Below are 22,914 nucleotides of genomic sequence, written 5' to 3'. Positions count from 1 at the left end.
GGGTGTGTCTACGGGAGCCGGGCGGCCACGTTACGAACCGCGGCTGAGGTGGCGGCGGCAAAGGATGAACCCGGCAGGCTTGGCGGCGGCGGCGGGGACGCCCCGGCTGCGTAAGTGGCGTACGTGGCTGGCCGAAGAAATCGGGCGGGCGGGGGCGTGGCGGGGCCGCAGCGGCGGTTGGCGAGGTCACTGCAGGTCGGAGGTCAAGTGATTGAGGATCTGGAATTTGGAGGTGTGCACAGCGCAGGGATGCCAGGTCTGGGTAGGGGGCGCTTTGGGGGTAGGTTCTTTAGGAAATTGCTTTAGTAGAAAACGACTTGGAGTAGGTTGTATGATGTGCAGAGAAACGCAACTTTCATTCATTTGGAGTTAGCGATCTTCCTTCCCCTGCTCCCCACCCTTCCGTGACTCCCCGGTGCCCACGAGCTGTCGCCCATGCTCGTTAGTACGGCCTTCAAGGCCCTCCGTGAGAGTATGTTCACGCTCATTTAAGATTGAACCCGTATTGATTGTACTGTTAATCTCCTTTTTCTCATCTTTGGATTTGTATTTCTAAATTCCTCTTCATCTCCATATGAGCACAGTGCGTTTCAGCGTTTCTTTTCTTCATTCAGCATATCTTACCTGAGCACCCCTGTGCCAGGCCCGGTGCTGGCATCTAGGTATTCAGAAGTAACCAGCATAGCCCTGGTCCTTGCTATTTTAACAGCTCAGAATTCAACGGAAAGACACACTAAGAAGCAAACAAAGCAACAGATAATTGGGGGCATAATAAGAGCTATAACGAGAATAATCTGTGCCAGGCACACCTATGATCCCAGTGCCTGTGATCATAATTAGGACCGAGTCAGGAAGATGGAAAAATCAAGGCCAACCTGGGCACCTTAGTAAGACCTCAAAATAAAATTTAAAACAAAGGGCTAGAGATGTAGCTTGGTGCTCAAGGCCCTGAGTTCAATCCCTAGTACTGGAGGGACGCGGGGGCGTGGGGAGATAATCCATGATGTGTCTAGGGGTTGAGGAGGACTCTTGAGGGACTCCCTGAAATGTGTAACCCAGTTTTCTATCCTTGCCCTGACTCTTCAACCTTTGGCAAGTTCCTGGCTGGCCCTGTGGTGTGTGATGCAGGAGATACAACAGTTTCCAGAGAGCGCTGTTCCTGCCCTCATGAAGCTGTAGTACAGAACAGAAGACGGCAACAGTCTGAAGTAATGGAGCTATGATGAGAGCAGCGCAGAACAGGGATGGGGATGCACAGGCAGAGGGGGCCAGGCCAGGATGGAGGTGTCGCAGGAGCCCAGAGGAGGCCTGGGACCTTGGGTGGCAGTGCAGCCTCTGTACTGGAGAGCGTCCATCTGATGATGAGTTATCCAGGAGAAGACTTGTAAGGATAGGGGAAGGCAGTGGAGGTCTGCTCTGAGGAAATGAGTGGGCAGATGAATATCTACTGAAAATTGTGGTATACGCAAACAGGGCTCAGGCTTTGTATCAGGACTCGGGAGACCTGCGAGAAGGAAGCCCGTAGGCCAAGGCCTGGGTGTGATTGGCAGGCACGAGGAAGGGAAGTGCTCCCAGGTGGCAGTACCACACATCCAAAAGCCTGCGGGGCAAGGGCTGGGCAGGACAGGGCCTGAGGAGAGACCATTGTGGCTAGGACAGAGGTGTCTGGCAGGGCTGGGCCACACAGGGCCATCTGTGTTAGAATCTGACTCAGCGCAGGGGACACTGATCTTAGGCAGAGGACATTATGGCACTTGAAAGCCTCACTGGCTGCTCATTCAAGAGAAGGTTGGTGGAGTTGAGAAAGGACTCCATCGGGGAAGGCATTTAAATCAGGTGGGAGGTGACAGAGTCAGAGCGGGGAGAGTAACATGGGGACATAGTGCATGAGAACTAAGAAATTGTTGACTGGTTGACAGGCAAAGGGGAATTGAGGGTCTGGACACTGAGGTAAGGACCCAGGGTCAGCCAGAGGGAATTCTGGGAAGAGGTCAGACCTGGGTCTGGAGCCAGTAGAAAAACCGTGGCTACAGATTGAGCCCAGAAACCAAAGGCACACTGCAGTGGTCAGAGCTGGTTGCAGATGGGATTGTTGTAGGTGAGAGGCAGAAGGCAGGGCAAGGGTAGAAAACTGGGTCGCACATTTCAGGGAGGGACCAGTCTGGAGCCTGTCAGCTCACGAGGGCAGGAACGGGTCTCTTCCTCCCACTGCTGCGTGCGCTCTGCCTGCAGCAGGGCCTCATGCAGGGTGTGCTCAGCAGATGCTTGTGAGGTCTGACAGATATGAGGAACAGGTGCGTGCAGGGTCACAGAAGCCACAGAGTTGGGGGTTGGCATTTGGAGCTGTGACAGGGGATCGAGTTGGATAAGAGTGGAACAATGGCCTAGGCCTGTGACAGCAGAGCCCCACATACCGAGTGCCAAGGGATGACAGGGAGGAAGGAAGACCTGCCCTGAACTTTCAGGAAGCCAGTCCTCTGACCAGAAGGGTGAGAGGGAAAAGTGAAGTAGGGCACCAGGCCAGGGCCAGTGCTGCTTCCTTCGTGATTAAAGTGACCAGGTCTATGTTTTCGAGAGGAAGGGGCTAGTGCTGGGGCTCAGTGGAACAGCACCCACCTAGCATGCAGGGGACCCTGGATTCCACCCCCAGCTCCGCAGGGGGAAAACAGGAAAGAAAAAAAGAAAAACTGAGAGGAAGAACTGGGGACGATAATAAGGAACATGGACGGGCTGCTTTTGTGGAGCCGAGCAGTTTTGAGCAGCCACTTGGCCTCACAACAGCCCTGCGTGGGGGACCGTTAACTCCACTCAGGAGCGGAGAACCGAGGGGTAGATGAGGCCCCGATGAGGAGAGCCAATTCCTCTCCCACATCCCGGCCCCGTCTCACCTGACCCACAGCAGTGCCTGGCACATAGCAGATTCCCAGCAAATGTCTGCTGGGGTAGCACTGCTCTGTGACCAGGGAAGGAGCCCTGGAGCCAGGGTGCTGTCTTCCCCGCTCAGTAGACACTCCCCCGTCACCCCCCTACTCAGCTGAGCACACCCGCAGCAAGTGCCCGTTCCTCCTGCCTGGGAGAGCTACCCAAAAACTGCCCATCCCCATGCCCCAGCCCCGGTCCTGCCACCACTTCCACCCGGGCCACCTCAGCTATCTCCTTTTCCTGCCCATACCCCTCCCTCATTCTTTTCTCTCCATGAAGCCAGAGGGAACTTTTCCAGACTTTTATGGGATTTTGTGTGTGTGTGTGTGTGTGCGCGCGCGCGCACACGCGCGCTGCTTAGAACCCAGGGCCTCATGGGTTCATGCTAGATAAGGACTGTAGCACTGAGCTCCACCACCAGCCCTTTTTATTTTTTATCAAGTCAGTGTCTTGCTAAGTTCCAGGCTGGTCTTGAACGAGCGATCCTCCTGCCTCAGCCTCCTGCGTCACTGGGATTACAGGAACGGATTGTGGTGGCCATCTGTCAGGGTATAATCATTGTGATCTTCGCCAGACAGACTTGTGCTGGACTCCTATGCCATTCAACTCAGTTTGGTCCTTTTACAAGCCATGGGCCTTGGTTTCACATCTGTCAAATGGGCAGCCATTTATTCATTCACAGGGTTCATATCAGCTCTTACTCTAGCCCTGTTCTGGGGACTGGGGGTTCAGCTGTGGACATGGTAAAGATCCGCACCCTGGGGTCTTGCAGTCCAGTGGGGAGACAATGAGTAAAAGGAAGAAAACAACTTGTCAGTCAGCTGGGGCTGAGTTCTGTGGTCATAAATGAGACCGGGAAGGTGGGTCAGGTTCTGCCCCAAAGGAGGTAACAGCCGTAGGCAGGGTGATCAGGGAAGGCCCCACTCAGCAAGGAAAGGAGGAGACCGCGGGGGGGTGGGGGGGGCGTGCCAGGCAGAGGCACAGCCAGTGCAGTGGCCCTGAGGCGGGTGTGGCCAGGTAGATGGCAGGTATGTTGGTGAGACTGAAAGGCCGAGGTGGCTGGACCTGAATGAGCGAGAGAGAGCGTAGAGCGGGACAGAGCCCTTGTTTATAAGGGGCTTGGTGCAGGATTTTGTGCCCATTAGACCCCAGTACAGAGTAGCTGTCACCATCACCATGGGTACTGTCACATAGATGAGTGGGTGGGTGACAGATGAATGGATGGATGATGGGTACTGGATGGGTGATGGATATAGAGGGTGGATGACAGATAGAGACACGGGTGGACAGACGATGGCTGGGTGATGGGTAGAGGGATGACGGGCAGAACCTGCGCCTGAGAGCCCACCTAACATAATGGCACTCTCTAATGGTGACCCAGTCCCCTGCTTTGGCTGGAGCAAGAAGGAGACTGTAGAATAAACGAGCTCCCCCTCTCTTCCCCTGCAGCCTCGAAGCGGAGGACCCCTGCATCCCCGCCGGGCATGGCCGACCCCCACCAGCTCTTTGATGACACGAGTTCAGCCCAGAACCGGGGCTATGGGGCCCAGCGGGCACCCGGGGGCCTGGGCTACCCCAATAGCTCTGCCTCACCACAGGCGTCCTTCATGGCAGATCCTGTGTCCAATATGGCCATGGCCTATGGGAGCACCCTGGCCGCACAGGGCAAGGAGCTGGTGGACAAGAACGTGAGTGGACCGTGGACCGGGGCTGGTGGGAGTTGGGGGGGACATCTGAGGCCACGGCCTCAGGCTTGAGCTCTGCCTCCCCAGATTGACCGCTTCATCCCTGTTACCAAGCTAAAGTACTATTTTGCCGTGGACACCGTGTACGTGGGCAAAAAGTTGGGCCTGCTCGTCTTCCCCTACCTGCACCAGGTTAGCCCTGCACTGAGGGTTCGGGTCAGCTCGGGTTGGGGCCAGCAGTTGGCCTGTAAGCAGGGCAGCAGGAGCCCTGCTCTGGGGATCCTACCCGCTTCCCCTTTGTCCCACAGGACTGGGAGGTGCAGTACCAGCAGGACACCCCAGTGGCCCCCCGCTTCGATGTCAACGCTCCTGACCTCTATATTCCAGGTCTGACCCTGCCCCGCCCCACACCCTCCTCCCCTGGGCACATCTGGGGCAGAGTTTTGGGTGGCCAGAGGCCCAACATGGCCCTTCCTCTGACCACTGTCTGTCTGCCCTTCTACAGCGATGGCTTTCATCACCTACATCCTGGTGGCTGGCCTTGCACTGGGGACACAGGATAGGTAAGGGGGTGGGGTGGCCTTGGGGGACTGAGGCACAGCAGGGAGGTCCCAGTCCCCTCAGAACTGCGCCCTCACCATCACTCTCAGTGTCACCTGGCCTCCCCTTTTTCCCAGCCACAGACTCCGACATGGGCTCGTCAGACCTGTGCTGGGGACCCTCTAAGTCCATCCTTCCTCGTAGCCTCCACCCCAGATCTGCCCTCATCCTCTCTCTCCTTACAAGCTGCCCCGCTGCCCTCGCTCCAGTGGCATCCAGGAAGATTTCATGTGCCCTGCAGTCCAGGCCATGCCCCACCCTGACCTAGATGCCAGCAGCCCCCAAGTGAGCCCCACTCCTCAGCCTGGCACCGTCTGTCCTCGTTGTGCTCTCTGCCCTGCTGCTCTGTCCCGTTCCACTCCAGAGGGCCTGGTGCTGCCCCAGGGCTGGGCACTTCTGTTCCCTTGGCTCAGGGGAAGGTTCCTCCCTTTCACCTGCTCATGACCCCACCCAGTGTTAAGCGCCCCTCTCTCCCGCATAGTCCCCGTCCTTTACTTTATGGCACTGAAAACAGCTGTCATTAGAAGCAGTTAATTGTTGGGGCCCTGGGGACAGGGCAGAGGCTACAGCCCTCTCTGACCGCTGCTTACTCCTTCAGACCTCAGCTTAGCTGTCCTCTCTTCCTGAGAAGCCCCCTCCGCCGCCCTCGAGCCTGTCTGGTACAACCCCTGTGACTCACCCGCCCAGCCTCGGCCCTTCTGGGTGTCACTGCTGGGAACAGTGATACCAGCTGGAATCCCAGAATGGGATGTCCACAGGGACAGGCCCAGGTCCATCTTGGTCACTGCTGGGCCCCTAGCCTCCCCCCCCACAAGGCTGTCTCCAGGCTGATGCTCAGGAGGGGTCTGAGCCAGCAGCCGAGTGACGGCTTGGTACCCACAGGTTCTCCCCAGACCTCCTGGGCCTGCAGGCGAGCTCAGCACTGGCCTGGCTGACCCTGGAGGTGCTAGCCATCCTGCTTAGCCTCTACCTGGTCACTGTCAATACCGACCTCACCACCATCGACCTGGTGGCCTTTTTGGGCTACAAATACGTCGGGTAAGTACCCCCAACCCTGCCTGCCAGCCCCAGCCCTTGGGCCTCTCCCTCAGACCAGCCCTTCTCCCTCTCCAGCATGATCGGCGGGGTCCTCATGGGCCTGCTCTTTGGGAAGACTGGCTACTACCTGGTGCTGGGCTGGTGCTGCGTGTCCATCTTTGTGTTCATGGTGAGCTGGGGCTCAGGGTGGGCCAGGATGAGGACACAGGCCTCCTGGACACAGTTGGGGCCCCTGGGGCATCGGGCATCCAAGCAGGGGATGACAGAGAAGGCATTTAGATCAGGACCATATTGCAAACCGAGGGGGGCATGGAGTGGCTGCCCCAGCCCCAGGGTCAGGGTCAGGAGGGCTTCCTGGAAGAGGAGGTATCCACGCTGGGCTGGAGGAGCTGCAGGATGCGCCAGTGGGGCTGCTGGGTGGATCCAGGCCCCACCCTTGCTCCACTCCCCTTACATGGTGGACTTTCCCACCAAAATGTCCCTGGAAGGACATTGTCTAAGAGCCCTTCCATGTGGAGTGGGGTGCTGGCCAACGGCCCTGGATCGGGTTGCCTGAGCTTCATGCCTTCAGGGCAAATCAGTCCTGGGGTTAAACCCGTTTCCCCTTTTGTAAAATGGGATGGTGATGATTGCACCTCAGGGTGCTGAGAGGTTAGAAGCAGAGGGTGGAGCCCGGGGGTGCAGGGCTGCAGGACTGCACGTGACCAAGAGCCAGATATACTGATGTCATCATTTCAAAGTTAAAAAAACACATTTAAAATATTTTAGAAAATAGCTTTTCTAGCTGGGCACATTTCCAGCTGTAATCCCAGCTACTCAAGAGGCTGAGGTGAGGCTGGGGAGATACCGCAGTCGATAGAGTGCTTGCCTTACAAGCACAAGGCCCTGGGTTCGATCCCCAGCACCGCAAAAAAAAAAAAAAAAAAAAGGCTGAGGTGGAAAGAACTCAAGTTGGAGACCGGCCTCAGCAACGTAGGGAGACCCTATCTGCAAGGCAGGGGCGGGGTGGAGGCAGTGGCGTGGCGCAGTGGCCCAGTGGCCAGCCTGGGCAATAGTGAGACCTTGTCTCAAAACGGTTGAGGGTATGGCTCAATGGTAGGCTATCTCTGGGTTCAATCTGGGATTAGGGTTTGGGGGCGGGGCTGGGGTTCTAGCTTGTCTTTAAAGATGGCCATCCCGGAGGGTGCCCGGTGTAGCACAGTGGAAGAGCCTTGTCCAGCATGTGAGAGGCTCCGCATTGGATTTCCAGCACCAAGAGAAAAAAAAATTGTGACCTGGCATTTGAGTCTGGAACCCTCATATTTTGCCCACCGAGCCCCTCAGGAGTTGGAACCCGAGGCTGCAGAGGGGCAGGATCTTGTCCTAAGCTGCGGGGTACTTAAGGGAAGGGGCTAGAGTATGCCCAGTCCTCCCTCACAGGCTGGTTGCACCAAGGTAAACCCTGTGCCCTCTCGGTCCCCTCCCCACCCAGATCCGGACGCTGCGGCTGAAGATCCTGGCGGAGGCGGCAGCAGAAGGGGTGCCAGTGCGCGGGGCGCGGAACCAGCTGCGCATGTACCTGACCATGGCCGTGGCGGCTGCGCAGCCCCTGCTCATGTACTGGCTCACCTTCCACCTGGTGCGGTGAGGGCACCCGCCCAGCCCCCAGCTACCGCTCCCGGCGCCTGCGCTGCCGCCACTCATCTCCGCCCGCTTGGGCCGCCTGTCTGGGCAGGGTCGTCGCCCGCCGCCCGCGCCCCTCTCCCCAAGGTGCTGAGATCTCCAGCTGCACAACCGAAACAATAAAGCCTGATGGACTGGGGCCGCCTCCGTCCTTGGGACGCGCGCTGGGCAGGGGCGCGGCCGCCCGGCAGGGGGCAGCCGGACCGCGGGAGCGGAGCGCGGCGGGGCGGGAGGCAGACGCAGCGCTCGGCACCATCGGGAAGGTTTAATCACTGCGGGGACTTCTTGCCCTTCTCCTCCTTTTTCTTCTTCACTTTGAGCTTCTTGGCCTGGCCCCAGGTGGCTTCGTGCTGCTTGGAGCCGGCAGCATGGGACTGTGGGACGGAGGGCAGCGCGGGGAGAGGCGTTGGGTTGGACTGGAAGCGGGACGGCGCCGACCCAGCCCTGGCCTGCCTTGGGCGAGGGGCGGCTCTTACCTTCCCCTCCGCATCCGAGTCACTGGAGGAGCTGCTGCTGCTGCTGCTGGAGTCTGAGGAGCTGCCACCGCCATGCTTGGGCGTGTGGGAGGGTGACAGTGAGGGCGGGGAACCCCTTGCCCAGACCCCCCACCCCCAAGTCGGGAAGCCGAGGTGCGACAAGATCAGGACCAGAGCCAAGCCCTGGTCGCCCCATCCCCCTCTGCGTGCCTGGTGGTGAGGTGACTTACCCTTGGTTGCGGAGGTGCCCCTGTCTCTGACCGGCCCTGAGCTTTGGGGGGACTGTGCCTGGGGTCCCTCACCTGGCCTGCCCCCTCCGGCTTCTTGGAAGTGGAGTCCAGGGCTGCGGAGAAAGAAGTTGGGTCGGGTGGGGGGGTGGCAATGGCCTTCCGGTGACCGCCGTGCAGTCTGCCCCGCGACACCGCAACTCACTCCTCAGGAGCTCACCTGTTGCCAGGTCGAACTCCATGGTGGTGCGGAGCAGGTGCGTCCCGAGGGCCCGGAGGGCTGGCAGTGTCGCAGGGCGGGTTCGGGGCGGCCAAACCTGTCCGCCCCAGGAATTCCGACGAGTCCCACCCTCCCAACCTTTGTCCCGCAGCTACTGGGTCCTGACTCACCCGCCCCTCCCTGTAGGAAAAGTCAGCTGCCTGCTCCGGGTCTAGGCCTCCGACGGGTGGGGCTGGGGTGCGGGCAGGTCCCTGGGGAGCGGATTGAGGGCTGCTGTGAGCTTCCTCTCAAAAGGTCAGAAGGCTGCCCTGAAAGAATGTCCCTGCATCCCATAATAAGCGACGCCTGGCAGGCACTAGTGCGGGCGGCTCCTGACCAGGCTCTTGGAGTATTTCGCTCAGGCTCAGCCCTCGCCCGCCTAGGCTGGAGGGGGCCTGCTGCCTTCCAGGCGCAGCTGGGAGCCTGTGTCAGCAGCACAGCGACTTCCAGAAAGTTGATTCGCTCCGGGTGAAGACAGCTACCCGCTCGGGCTGAGAGATTGGGTGGATTGGCGTCCTGGACTGGCTGGGGCACAGGCAGATTAATACCCTGGAGAGTGCCACGTGTTGGTTTGGCTTGGTTTTGGATAAAGGCAGGTGTCTTAGTTTGGGCTGCTTAACAAATACATCACAGATGGAGCCGCTTAAACCACAGTGCATTTCTCAATCCTGAGGCTGGGAGTTCCAGACCAAGGTACCAGCAGCGCTAGTGCGTGGAGGGCCACTTCCTGGCTGGGGAACAGCTGCCTTCTCCCTACCTCCTCACCTGCCCAAGAGCAAGATCTGAGGACACTAATCACATTCCTGTGAGCTCCACCCTCGGGACCTCGCAAGAGTCCCACTTCCAAATACCATCAGCTGGGATTGAGCTTAAACATGTGAATTTGGAGGACACAGGCATCCAGTCCAGGACAGTAGTCTTGTTACTATTTTACAGAGAAGAAGGCCGAGCGGGTACCGGTGAGATGCGGAACGGACCACGGGAACAGGTGAGACTTGGGGTCAAACACCGGCAATGTGGCTGAAGTCAAAACTCAGCTTGGCTCTGACTCACCCCGGGCCTCTGAGCAGAAGGGCTGTCCAGCTGAGCCCAGCCTTCCTACCCCTGCACTGGCCTGGGGTCAGACGAGGAGAGGAATGGGGCCTGGGGGCCGGAGCCTCTGTGACACCGTGTCCCTCGCAGCCCAGACCAACCTCAGGCAGCTGGGTGGCCTGAACCTGCATGGAGTGGGATTCTAGGCAGCCAAACGTTCTCAGAGGGGCCCGCCCCGTCAGCTGGCAGCCCCTGGCCCTGTTGCTCCATCCCCTTTCCCCTGGCCTGCAGTCCACGCTTACAGCCATCTTTAGTTACCTGTGATCTTTATTGCTTTGGCATACATTTATTGAGCACCTTAGGTATCCAGTACAGTTTTAGTGCTAGGGGCACACAGGTGAACAAAATCAGCCTCATGGGATTGACAATTCTAGTGAGGAAAACGATAAAAATGTAGATTAGGTTAGGGAAAAACTGGAAACAAATGAAATGTCTGTTGTTTGGTGAATGGATGGAGAAAATGTGGTGTGTCTCTACAGTGGGATACTATGCAGCTATGATAAGGAGGAAGCCCCTGACACATGGTGCTGCCTCACCCATGACCTCGGGCACACAATGCTAGGGAGAAGCAGCCAGATGCAAGACTGTAAGGCGTGATGTCATTTGCATGCAATGTTGAGGAAAGGCAGTTGCAGAGACAGGAGGTTAATGGTCACTAGGGGGCTGATAAGGGAGGGACTGGGGAGTAACTAAGTGCACATGAGGTGATTAAAATGTTCTCAACAGCATATGGCAATGGCACCTGCAGTCTCAGCTACCTGGGAGGCTGAGGCAGGAGGATCCTTTGAGTTCAGAAACTTGAGTCCAGCCTAGGCAATATAGTGAGACCCTGTCTCAAAATAATACATACATATTGTAAAAAGCTTTTTGTTTTATTTTTTGTAACTGGGGATTGAACCCCAGGGGTGCTTTACCTCTGAGCTACATCCCCAGTCCTTTATTTTATTTCATGCTTTTTTGAGACAGGGTCTTGCTAAGTTGTTGAAGGGCTCACTAAATTGTCAAGGCTGGCCTCCAACTTGCCATCCTCCTGCCTCAGCCTCCAGAGTCTCTGGGATTGCAGGTGTGCACCACCAAATCCAGTCATATTGTGGAAATGTTGTAAAAACTGATTTATGGTGATGGTTGCACCACTTGGTAAACATCTTTAAAAATCACTGAATTGATCTGGGCATGGTGGCACATGCCTGTAATTCCAGCAGCTCAGGAGGCTGAGATAGGAGGATCACGAGTTCAAAGCCAGCCTCAGCAAAAGGAAGGCACTAAGCAACTCAGTGAGACCCTGTCTCTAAATAAAATACGAAATAGGGCTGGGGATGTGGCTCAGTGGCTCATGTGGCTGGAGTGCCCCTGAGTTCAATCCCTGGTACCAAAAAAAAATCACTGAACTGAGCCAAACATGGTAGTGTACACCTGTAATCCCTGTGACTCAGGAGGCCAAGATAAGAGGATCGAAAGTTTGAGGCCAGCCTCAGTAATTTAGGCCGTAGGCAATTTAGTGAGATCCTGTCTCAGAAAGAGCTGGAGATGTGCCTCCATGATTAAGCGCCCCGGTTTCAGTCCCAGGTACCAAAAAACCCATTGAATTGGATGAGTTTTATGTAACTTATATCTCAATAAAAGCATTCATATATAAAATTGAAAGTTTAAAAAAAAAAAAAGGAAAATGGCAGTCACAGTGGTATGTGCCTGTAATCCCAGCTACTTGGGAAGTTGGGGAAAGATGATAGGAAGTTCAAGGCCAGCCTTGGTGATTCAGCAAGACCCTATCTCAAAATTAAAAATGAAAAAGGGTTGGGAATATAACTCAGTGACCCCTGAGTACCAAGAGAAGAAGAAGAAGAAGAAAATCCAGCCGAGGGCAGGCCTCAAGCCCTGTCGTCTCAGCTGCCTGAGAGGCTGAGGGAGGATCACCTGAGCCCGGAGTTTGAGGCCTGCCTTGTCTCAAACAAAAAACGCCACAGGAATGCAAGGTTGGGTCAACATCCATAAATCAATAAACATAATCCATCATGTCAATAGACTTAAGGATAAGAATCATAGGGATATTCCAATTGACACAGAAAAAGCGTTCAACAAAATACAACACCCCTTCATGCTCAAAACACTAGAAAAAATAGGGATAGTAGGAACGTACTTGAACATTGTAAAGGCTATTTATGCTAAGTCCATGGCCAACATCATTCTTAATGGAGAAAAACTGAAACCATTCCCTTTAAAAATGGGAACAAGACAGGGATGCCCTCTTTCACCACTTCTATTCAACATCAAACTTGAAATACTAGCCAGAGCAATTAGATAGACCAAAGAAATTAAAGGGACATGAATAGGAAAAGAGGAACTCAAGCTGTCACTATTTGCTGATGACATGATTCTCTATTTAGAGGATCCAAAAAACTCCTCTAGAAAACATCTAGACCTCATCAATGAATTCAACAAAATAGCAGGTTATAAAATCAACATGCATAAATCTAAAGCATTTTTATACACAAGCAATGAAACATCTGAAAGGGAAATGAGGAAAATAACTCCATTTGCAATAGCCTCAAAAAAAAAAACAAAAAAAAAAAAAACTTGGGAATCAATCTAACAAAAGAGGTAAAAGATCTCTACAATGAAAACTACAAAACATTGAAGAAAGAGATTGAAGAAGATCTTAGAAGATGGAAAGATCTCCCATGTTCTTGGATAGGCAGAATTAATATTATCAAAATGGCCATACTTCCAAAGGTGCTATACAGATTTAATGCAATTCCAATTAAAATCCCTATGACATTTCTCATAGAAACAGAAAAAGCAATCATGAAATTCATCTGGAAGAACAAAAGACCCAGAATAGCCAAAGCAATCCTGGGCAGGAAGAGTGATGCAGGAGGTATCACAATACCAAACCTTAAACTCTACTATAGAGCAATAGTAACAAAACAGCATGGGACTGGCACCAAAATAGACAGGTAGACCAATGGTACAGGACAGGAGACACGGAGACATACCCACATAAGTACAGTAACCTCATGCTAGATGAAGGTGCCAAAAACTTACAATGGAGGAAAGATAGCCTCTTCAACAAATGGTGCTGGGAAAACTGGAAATCCATATGCAGTAAAATGAAATTAAACCCCTATCTCTCACCCCGAACAAAACTCAACTCAAAATGGATCAAGGACCTAGGAATTAGACCTGAGACCCTTCACCAAATAGAAGAAAAAGTAGGCCCAAATCTCCATCATGTTGGTTTAGGACCAGACTTCCTTAACAAGACCCCCATAGTGCAAGAAATAAAAGCAAGAATCAATAAATGGGACAGATTCAAACTAAAAAGTTTTTTTCTCAGCACAGAAAATAATGTGAAAAGAGAGCCTATAAAGTGGAAGAAAATCTTTTCCACACACACTTCAGACAGAGCACTCATCTCCAAAGTTTATAAAGAACTTAAAAAACTTTATACCCCAAACACAAAGAACCCAATCAATAAATGGGCTAAGGAAATGGACAGACACTTCACAGAAGAAGATATACAGGTGATCAACAAATACATGAAAAAGTGTTCATCATCCCTAGGAATTAGAGAAATGCAAATTAAAACCACCCTAAGATTTCATCTAATGACGATTAGAACAGCTGTTATCAAGAACACAAGCAATAATAAGTGTTGGCATGGATGTGGGGAAAAAGGCATACTCATACATTGCTGGTAGAGTTGCAAATTGGTGCAGCCACTCTGGAAAGCAGTATGGAGATTCCTCAGAAAACTTGAAATGGACCCACCATTTGACCCAGCTATCCCACTCCTTGGCCTATACCCAAAGGACTTAAAATCAGCATACTACAGTGATGCAGCCACATCAATGTTCATAGCAGCTCAATTCACAATAGCCAGACTGTGGAACCAACCTAGATGCCCTTCAAATGACAGATGATGAATGGATAAAGAAACTGTGGTATATGTATACAATGAAATATTACTCAGCCATAAAGAATAATAAAATTATGGCATTTGCTGGCATATGGATGAAGCTGGAAAATATCATGCTAAGTGAAATAGGCAAAGCCCCAAAAACCAAAGGCCGAATGTTTTCTCTGATAAGTGCGTGACAATGGGTGGGGGACAGAAAGATAGTAGAATGAGACAGTATTACACTATGTACATATATGATTACATGAATGGTGTGAATGTACATTGCGTACAACCATAGAAATGAAAAGTTGTACCGTATTTGTGCACAATAAATCAAAATGCAGTCTGTAAAAATAAAAATGATTTTAATAATAAAAAAATTAAGAGGAAAAATTTTAAAAATAAATAAATTTTAAAAATTAAAAAAATGGGGCTGGGGATATAGCTCAGGTGGTAGAGTGCTTGCTTGCAAGCACAAGGCCCTGGGTTCGATCCCCAGCACCACCAAAAAAAAAAAAAATTAAAAAAAAGAAGTGAATTGAAATTGCACAATTCCACTAAAGAAATTGGATCAGAATGATGAAGCTGAAGGCTTCTTGATTTCTCCCCAAAAGTCATTCCTGCACTGCCCTGATGGCACCTTGCTGACTACAGTCTGGTTTCTGCCTGGCTCCCCTTGGTTTTATTTTTTTGCGGTGCTGGGGGTCGAACCCAGGGCTACTGACTGAGCTATCTCCCCAGCCCTACCTTCCACTTTAAATGACTGACCTAGGGATTCTTTCCTTCCTTCCCACTCCCCTTCTTCTTCCATTCTGTCCTTCCTCTCTTCAGTGACCATTTATTGACTATCTACTTCTCACTGACTATAAGGAAGAAGATGGGTGGGAAGAAACCTGAGAAGGTAAGTGCTGATCAACGCTGTCCCTGCCACCAAGGGACTGTCAACTTCCCCATGAGCGCCAGAGCAGAAGGCAGCAAGAGCTGAACAGCCACAGGAATGAGAGGGAGGCACACAGGACGCCAGCTGGGACCCACGGGCAGAGAGACAGGGCTGTGGGTGTGAGGCGGCCAGGACGGAGGTCCAGAGCGGGCGGCCTGGGTTCTGAGGGTGTGGGGGAGGCAGTAGGAATGGTGCCAGAGCCTGGCCCTCTCACAGACCACCTAGCGCGGTGGAGGCGGTGCCACCACCTCTGCTCTTCTCCTTGGAGTGGCCTTGCTACTAACTAATCCCCATAAATCAGATCAGATGTGGGGGCAAAGTGGAATGGCCCACTGCCGTTTAGAAGGGTCTGAGGTAAGGACACAGGCTCTTGCTGAATTTGGGCCCAGGAATGTGCCTAGGGCCCCTGGGCCAGGCAGGCCTTTTAGACTTGTTGGCTGCAAGCATCTGGAACACACTGAGATTACCTGAAGTGACAAGGAGAACTTGTTTTACTGCTGGAGGAACGTCTCAGAGCCCCGGGGAAGGTAACTCGGCCTTTAGCGATTGGGCATTGTAGGAAACCCTGGAAGCTCTTTGTTCTTCTGAATCCCAGTCTGTATGGCAGAATATGGCCACTGAGTTTGCACCTGAATAGAGCAGCTAACTGTACAGTGACCTGAGGAGGAGATACACCAGCAGGTCCTGGGGAAGATCCTAGTGGAAAACCGCTCCTTCAAAAGCTAGAATGTATCCAATTGAATGGAGTTTAGGTCCCTGGGGCCTGGCTTCCCCGAGGGAACTTGCCTCTGCACTGTGAGATTCCGTAGACCCCATACTCCATCAATAGGCAGCTATGCCTTTGATGGGTGGCTGGGCCGTGTGACCTTGGAGGGTATCTTCAAAGTAGCCATTACTTGCATTTAAACAAAAACAAGGCTCCTAACGCAGCCGGACCATTCCTGATTTGGAGGTCTGGGAGGGTCCCAATTTCCCCTTAGGGTCCTCAATTATGGATCTTCTCACTAGCTGACTAGCTACTAGTCCCATGTGACTACTGAGCACTTGGAATGTAACTAGTCTAATCTGAGATGGCCTAAGAGTATACAATACAAAATTTCAAGACTTAGTACCAAAAATTGTAAAATATCTCATTATTATTTTAATAATGGGAAAAGCAATATCAATGTTGAAATAATTTTTTAGATTATGGGTTAAATAAAATACATTAGTAAAGTTTAAAAAAAATACCCAAAAAAAAACAAGACAGATACAAGTGAAAGAAGAATAGGTAATAATTATTTAGTATGTTGGGAAAGGTTTGCATTTAAACTTACCAGGGAAAGCCTCACCGAATATTTTTGTGTTTTTTTGTTTTGTTTTGTTTTGTTTTTTAATTGAACCAACTGGGAGGCTCTTAGCCACTGAGCCACATCCCGGGTCCCCAGACTGTTTTATTTATTTTTTATTTAGAGACAGGGTTTCTAAACCCTGAGTAAGTTGCTCTGGGCCTCACTAAATTGCTGAGGCTGGCTTTGAACTGGTGATCTTCCTGCCTCCGCCTCCTAAACTGCTGGGATTACAGGCATGCGCCATCATGCCCAGCTGTTTTGTTTTAGTTTGAGTAAGTGTCTTGCTGTTGCTGGGGCAGGTCTTGAACTCCTGGGTTCAAACAATCCAGGCCTCTTGCCTCGGCCTCCCAAGTAGCTGGAACTACAGGCACACAGCACGGTCCTATTCAGCTTTTTTTTTTTTTTAAGGTACTGGGAATTAAATTCAGGGGCATTCTACCACTGAGCTACACCCCCAGTACTTTTTAAATTTTATTTTGAGACAAGGTCTTGCTCAGTTGTCTACGGTGGTCTTGAACTTGGGATCCTCCTGCCTCAGCCTCCTGAGTAGCTAAGATGACAGGAGTGTACCATGATACCTGACTTGTTTGCGTTTCTTGAGTGAAAAATCTAAAGATCTGGAAGGAGAGTGCTCTAGGCAGGGGAACCACAAGTGCAAAGGCCCTGAGACAGGAGTGTACCAGTGTGTCCAAGGAAGTGCAAGCAGGTCAAAGTGGAAGAAGGAGAGAGGGTGGAGATGCAGCAGTGAGGTCAGGAGAGGCAGGTGGGGTGGGTCCCTGTAAGTCGTCTTTCTGCGTCTGAGTGAGGAACGACTGTGGCTTTGCCCACAGCTGACAGCAGGATATGGAGACAGGGTGTTTCTGCTGCAAGAGCATCAGTTCCATGAGGGTGGGGACCTTGTCCACTGTGCCCGTCACTGCTGCTCACTGTCATCTGGTGAACCAGTGAGGTTACCTGATGCCACCAAGATGGCTAATGGAGGTCAGAGCGGGCACAGACCAACCACAAGTCTGGGCCAGCCTGCTGACGGGGCAGCTCTGTCCCTGCTGCTCTGTGGATAAGCAGGGCCGCACTCAGGTTTCAGGGCAGGTCAAGGGCACAGGGAGAGCGCGGCCCTGCCCTCCTGGCCCACGCCCACTGCTGGGTCGTGGTTGGGACGTGGGTCTACGATCTTTTATGGAGACCCGGAGGACAGAGGCCTAGCAAAAGGGCGTCATTTTCTCTTGCAAGCAAGCCTGAGTTGGTGGAGAATCAGAGCTGCTGCCCACAGGATCGTCTGGGGGCCCAGGCTCCTTCCCTTTCACTGTTGCCCATGGAGGCTGGCCTCTACCCTTGTGTTCTCAGGAAGAATAAGGGCTGGTTGGGGGCACGATTTCCTTTTCTTTTTTTTAAAATACTCTTTAGTTGTAGGTGGACACAAAACCTTCTTTTTTGTCTTTATGTGGTGCTGAGGGTTGAACCCAGGGCCTCACGCATACTAGGTGAGCGCTCTACCACTGAGCCACAACCCCAGTCCCAACATTTCCTTCTGGGGACCTGACCCGGAGTGGGGTATGGCTCAATGGTAGAGCTTGCCTACCATGTACCAGGCCCTGGGCTCCCAGCACAGCAAGGAAGAGAAAGAAAAAACAAACAAACAAACAAAAAAAGGACTTCCAGGTGCAATGACACACACCCATTATTCCAGCTACTCAGGAGGCTGAGGCTCGAGGTTTGCAAATTCTAGGCCAGCCTTGGCAACTTAGGGAAACTGACTCCAAGGGAAAAAATTGAAATGGCTGGGGGTGCAGCTCAGTGGTAGTGCATCCCTGGTTCCATCCCCAGTAGCAAAAAAAAAAAAAAAAAAGGACCTGATAACCAGGAAGGTGGACTCACCCATGTGCTCACAACCCATTGGTCAGGACTTCAACACAGGGCCACATCCAGCTGCAAGGGAGGCTGGGAAGTATCATTCCTAGGTGGGCGGCCGTGCCCAGGAAACCCTGGGGACTTCTATTACTGAAATAAAGGAGAAGTGGAGGTGGGAGCCTGTCTCTGTTGTCACTCCCTGTTGGTGGCAGTGAGTGTCCCTTTCTCCCTTGCTCTGCCTACCCCAGGTTTACAAATGGGGCCAGCTATTGCTGGGAAAGTGGACACAGAAACGCTGGTATGAGACAAGGTGTGAGGTCCAAAGAAAACGAGGCCAGCCGGCCTTCTGCTGTTTGGAAAATATTAGCTCCTCACCGCTCAGTTCTTGTCTGCCATGGCTAACAGGCCAGGGACGATAGCTTGTCTGTCCTTCCCAGGCCCTGTCTGGCTCTGGCCTCTGCTCACCTGCCCACAGGTACAGGTCAGGTATGGAATCTCCTGTTGGTCTTGCCCTGGCATCTAATGGTTCTGCCCTCCCCTGCTTGTCCCTGATCATTTCTACCTAGAATGCCATGGAGCAAAGAATCAATACCGCCATCCTCTCCCTATAGGTAAAAGGGGCCTGTCATCTCAACTGATCTGCAGCAGTATTGTGTTAGTCAGCTTTTCATTGCTGTGACAAAATGCCTGAGAAATTCAGTGTAAAGGAGGAAAGGTTTACTTTGCCTCACAGTTTCTGTCCATGGTCACTTGGCTCCATTGTCTCTAGCCCTGTGGTGAGGCTGACCGTCATGGCGGGGAGCGTGTGGCAGAGCGAAGTTACTCACCTAATGGTGGCTAGGAGACCAAGCTCCATCACAAGGAAGAAGCTGGGGACAAGATATACCCTTCAAGGACTCGCCCCAGTCACCTACGACCTCCAAGTAGGCCAGCCTCCTCACATTTCCACCAGCCTTCCATGGCGCCACCACCCGGGAGCAAGCCTTCAACACACGTGCCTTTGGGGGACAGTCTAGACCCAAAGTAAAACAAATACTGACTCCCGGCTACAGCGGACCCTTCTCACCTGAAGGAAGCAGCCATCCTCAAGGGACCACTATGACCCTGAGGCTTTTACGTAATTGCTGCAATTTAGGAAGAGATTTCTGGATTCTGACTTTGAGGATAGGGAAGTCCGGGTGGCGTGGGATGGCGTGGGTTGAGGGGAGGGGCTGTCCCCCGTGGGCCTGGTGCTCCTGAGCATCTGGGGCCTGACATGGTTGACTGGAAAGGCATCTGCAGCAACTAGGTTTAGTCTTTCCTGGAGTTCACAAGGGTGGAGCGCCCAGCCCTATAAACATCATGATCCCTGTTCTGGAAAATTTTCTTTGAAATCAACCACATCCTAGCCGACGGATGACCTGAAGCACACAGCACGCAGAGGCTGTTTCCTTTCCCACCGGACAACAACGCTGCGCTGGCCTTTGACTACAGCCCATCTTGCTCTGGCCCTTGATGTCCTGGGATATTTATCAATAATCAGAAAATCTGGACGGCCCATTCTCTGGCAGGTGCCAAGGGCTGACAATCCAGCTGGGGAGGTCCACGCTCGGCCTCCATCCAGCTGTCAGCTCTGGGACGGGTTTTATGACTTACCAGCTAACCTGCTGGCTGGTCACTGTTTCAAACAGACAGGCAGAAGCATCCAGCCTCCGGGGCCACAGGCAAGGACCTCATTACTCCTGGTGAGCAAAGCGTAGTGTAGTATCTGTGCTGGGTTCCCTGCCCTGTGGGCAAAGCCGAGGGCCCCGGTAGGCACTTGCCCACACCATGGGTATGTTACAAAAAGGAACATTAATAGGCTGGGGTGTGACTCATGCCTAGCATGCAAGGTCCTGGGTTCAATTCCTAGCACCACACACACTCTCAAAGGAGGGAGTACGCTGGGTTTGGGAAATTTCACATTACACCAAGCCTGCTCTTTGTCCCAAAGGGAGTCATTCCTTCTTCCCTCAAGATGCTTGCTGCAAACCTAATCCTGGGTAAAGAGCTGTCAGGGTCACACTTTTTTTTTTTTTTTTTATACAAGGAATTGAACCCAGGGATGCACAACCACTGGATGATATCCCCAACCCTTTTTTATATGTTGTTTTGAGACAAGGTCTCGCTAAGTTGCTGAGGCTGGCTTTGAACTCGAGATCCTCCTGCTTCAGCCTCCCCAGTCGCGGGATTGCAGGTATGTGCCATTGTGCCCAGCTGGGGTTACACATTCTTGGCCTACCCAAGACCTGCAGGGGCAGAGACCCTGTGAGAAGGTTGTTTCTCCCCAGAATCCACTCCCCAATCTTACAGGGTGTTGGCTTCTGGTAAAATCTCACAAGTGTGCTGTGCTAATGGTCACTGATTAATCTGACAACAGAGACTGGGACCAAATTTGCTTGTGTTGTCTCATACAGCTTCTGTCAACAGGAATCCGGGCAGCAGGAGACCAATATGCAGCAGCCTAAGCCTGCAGCATGCCACCCAGCAGCCTGGGGGAGGGTCCAGGTTTAATTCCACAGGTTGGATGTATCTAATGCTAGGCCCCCACAAGGAAGTTTAGTTCTACCTGCTGATCTTTAGTGTCACCACAGGGCTAAAGGGCAATCATCTTTCCCAGCAGAGAGACATCCTGTGGCCCACCTCCCCAAGCACAAACACAAAACCTGCAGAGAGGGGCACGGGGTACTTTGGCTCTGGAATTGTTAAACTTGACTCGGAAACATGGATAATGCTGCTGAATGTGGTCTCAGGTGCCACGGAGGGTACTACCCAGGACTCCTCAGGTGTCAGGCACATGACTTCACATAAGCAAAATTGGAATGAAGTAGCTGGGCATGGTGGTGCACACCTGTTATCCCAGTGACTTGCGGGCTGAGGCAGGAGGATTGCAAGTTCAAAGTCACCCTCAACAACTTAGGGAGGCTCTCAGCAACTTGGCAAGACCCTGTCTCTAAATACAAAATAAAAGGGCTGGGGATGTGGCCCAGTGTTGTTAAGCACCACTGGGTTCAATCCCAGATACAAAAATAAATAAAAATATCTTTAAAATCGGAACAGAGCTATTGTTCTGTTTGTGTTTAGAGACGTACCGTGGTGGTTCCCACCTGCAAACTCCACTGTTGTTGGAGAGCCTCATTCCAGCTCCCCTTCTGGCCCATGTGGGAGGATTGGCAAACAGGTTCCCAGCTGAGTGGCCGTTGTCTTCAAGGCTGACCGGAGCTGAGCAGGTCCCCTTATAGTCAGGGCTTGATGTTAGGGGGAGGAAAAACTCATCACACTCAGAAATGATAGGGGGAGAATTCCAGAGTTTAAAAATACTCTAGCCAGGTGTGATGGCACATGCCAGTAATCCCAGCAACTTGGGAGCCTGAGGCAAGAGGATTCAAGTTCGAGGCCAGCCTGTCTCAAATTTTTTTTTTTTTTTTTTTTTTTTTGGTGGTCTTGGGGATCAAACTTAGGGCCTTGTACTTGCAAGGCAAGCATTCTACCAACTCAGCTATCTCCCCAGTCCTCACAATAAAAGTTAAAGAAGGCTGGGGATGTGGCTCAGTGGTAAAATGCCCCCGAGTTCAATTCCCAGCATCCCAAAACACAATGAACGTTATATATAACCTCGATTTTTTTTATACTGATCCTTACCCAGATGGCCTGGGGAGAAAACTTTTTTGGGATGAGCCACACTCTCTGCCCTCAAGTGTGTGGACAAGGAGGAAGAGTGAGAGATCTTTGCACGTGTGTGTGAGGTCTTGGGTCCAATCCCCAGGGAACCCTCTACCACTCAGTCACATTGCAGGCCCTTGCATTCACCTCCTTGGGTACTGGGAAGTGAACCCAGGCTGGTCTGGAACTTGGGACCATCCTGCCTCAGTGTCCCTAGTCACTGGGAGCACAGGCATGTACCATTGTACCTGAGTTGATTTTGGGGGAGGGTACTGGGGACTGAACTCAGGGGTGCTTTATCTTGGAGCTACATCCCCAGTCCTTTATATTTTTTATTTAGAGACAGGGTCTCACTAAGTTGCTTAGGGCCTCACTAAATTGCTGAGGCTGGCAATTGAACTTGCAGCCCTCCTGCCTCGGCCTCCTGAGTCGTTGGGATTATAGACGTGTGCCACCATGCCTGGCTCGGTTGATATTTTAAGAGCCCATCCTACCTCTCAGTGAGGCCAGCGGCCTGGGATGACGAAGGGGAAACGTTCACTGAATGCCATAGCTATTGGCCATCGTTGGGCAGCCTCTGCAACAAAAAGCACCATTGTCAGCCAGGAAATGGTGCTGAAAGTAGAAAACCTGACACAGTTATGCACCAAGCATCACAAGGGCATGGCAGGAGTCAGCTGAGCAGCCTGTAGCAGCAGCACTGTGACCAGGCAAGTGTCCACCATGGTCAGACCCCTGGTACCGTGAGGAAGCAGCAGCCAGGGCAGCCCCTGAGGGAGGGTCCTTTGCCGGCCAGGGAGACCTGCTTCTGGGTGCTCAGGTGGCCCTTGCATTAGCACAGAGCCACTGACGGAGCCTCTTCCCAATACCCAGCTCTCCAGGAGCTCTGGGCTCTCCATTTGCCAGGGATGCTGCAAGCAGGCCTTGCCTGCTCACCAGCTGAGCCAATGGGCTCGATGCCTGAACAGGCGGCGAAGGACTGCCAGGCTCAGCAGGGATGGCCAGAGTCCACCAGCAACACCCACCACGGGAAAGGGTCGCGGAAGGAGCCATGAGGCATTTGCCCAACTTGCTTTTGGAATTGGTTTTCAAGCCTTCAGGGATTTCTAGGAAGGGCCAAGGGAAGGACGCCAAGTCCTTTTGTTGCAAGGAGAGTCCAAAGCAACATCTCAAAGTGTCAAGTTGCATCTGTGCACCCGGGAGTGAGGCCCAGGCTCCTATGGCCGCGGCGGGGCGTGCAGGATGCCGGCCAGAC

At 52.5% G+C, this 22,914-nt stretch overlaps 2 protein-coding genes and 1 long non-coding RNA gene across 7 annotated transcripts; 2 read left to right on the top strand and 1 right to left on the bottom strand.

The window, feature by feature from the left end:
- Window positions 1-8,046, top strand: Yif1b (Yip1 interacting factor homolog B, membrane trafficking protein). Of its 5 annotated transcripts, none has more exons than XM_047529574.1 (8): window positions 1-110; window positions 4,372-4,610; window positions 4,695-4,799; window positions 4,916-4,994; window positions 5,113-5,170; window positions 6,090-6,245; window positions 6,321-6,414; window positions 7,717-8,046. In XM_047529574.1, exons 1-8 carry the CDS (start codon window positions 65-67, stop codon window positions 7,870-7,872), a joined length of 933 nt encoding a protein of 310 aa, XP_047385530.1. In that variant the 5' UTR covers window positions 1-64; the 3' UTR covers window positions 7,873-8,046. The 5 variants fall into 5 exon arrangements, with proteins under 5 accessions (XP_047385530.1, XP_047385529.1, XP_047385533.1 ...); XM_047529573.1 differs by having other exon boundaries at window positions 13-119; XM_047529576.1 differs by lacking the exon at window positions 1-110 and adding an exon at window positions 132-232.
- C16H19orf33 (chromosome 16 C19orf33 homolog) lies at window positions 7,183-9,167 on the bottom strand. The gene is made up of 4 exons (XM_047529578.1): window positions 8,831-9,167; window positions 8,614-8,726; window positions 8,384-8,458; window positions 7,183-8,281 (listed from the first exon to the last, which is right to left on the bottom strand). Exons 1-4 carry the CDS (start codon window positions 8,850-8,852, stop codon window positions 8,177-8,179), a joined length of 315 nt encoding a protein of 104 aa, XP_047385534.1. The 5' UTR covers window positions 8,853-9,167; the 3' UTR covers window positions 7,183-8,176.
- LOC124967361 (uncharacterized) lies at window positions 8,178-19,490 on the top strand. Its single transcript, XR_007105519.1, has 3 exons — window positions 8,178-9,857; window positions 14,691-14,760; window positions 18,748-19,490. It is a non-coding gene; the product is annotated as an uncharacterized LOC124967361 (long non-coding RNA).
- Window positions 19,491-22,914: the final 3,424 nt, after the last annotated feature.

The sequence above is a fragment of the Sciurus carolinensis genome, chromosome 16 (assembly GCF_902686445.1).
Source record: "Sciurus carolinensis chromosome 16, mSciCar1.2, whole genome shotgun sequence".
NCBI lineage: Eukaryota > Metazoa > Chordata > Mammalia > Rodentia > Sciuridae > Sciurus > Sciurus carolinensis.
The sequence above is the reverse complement of the archived record's forward strand: the minus strand, read 5'-3'. Positions and strand labels throughout refer to the sequence as shown.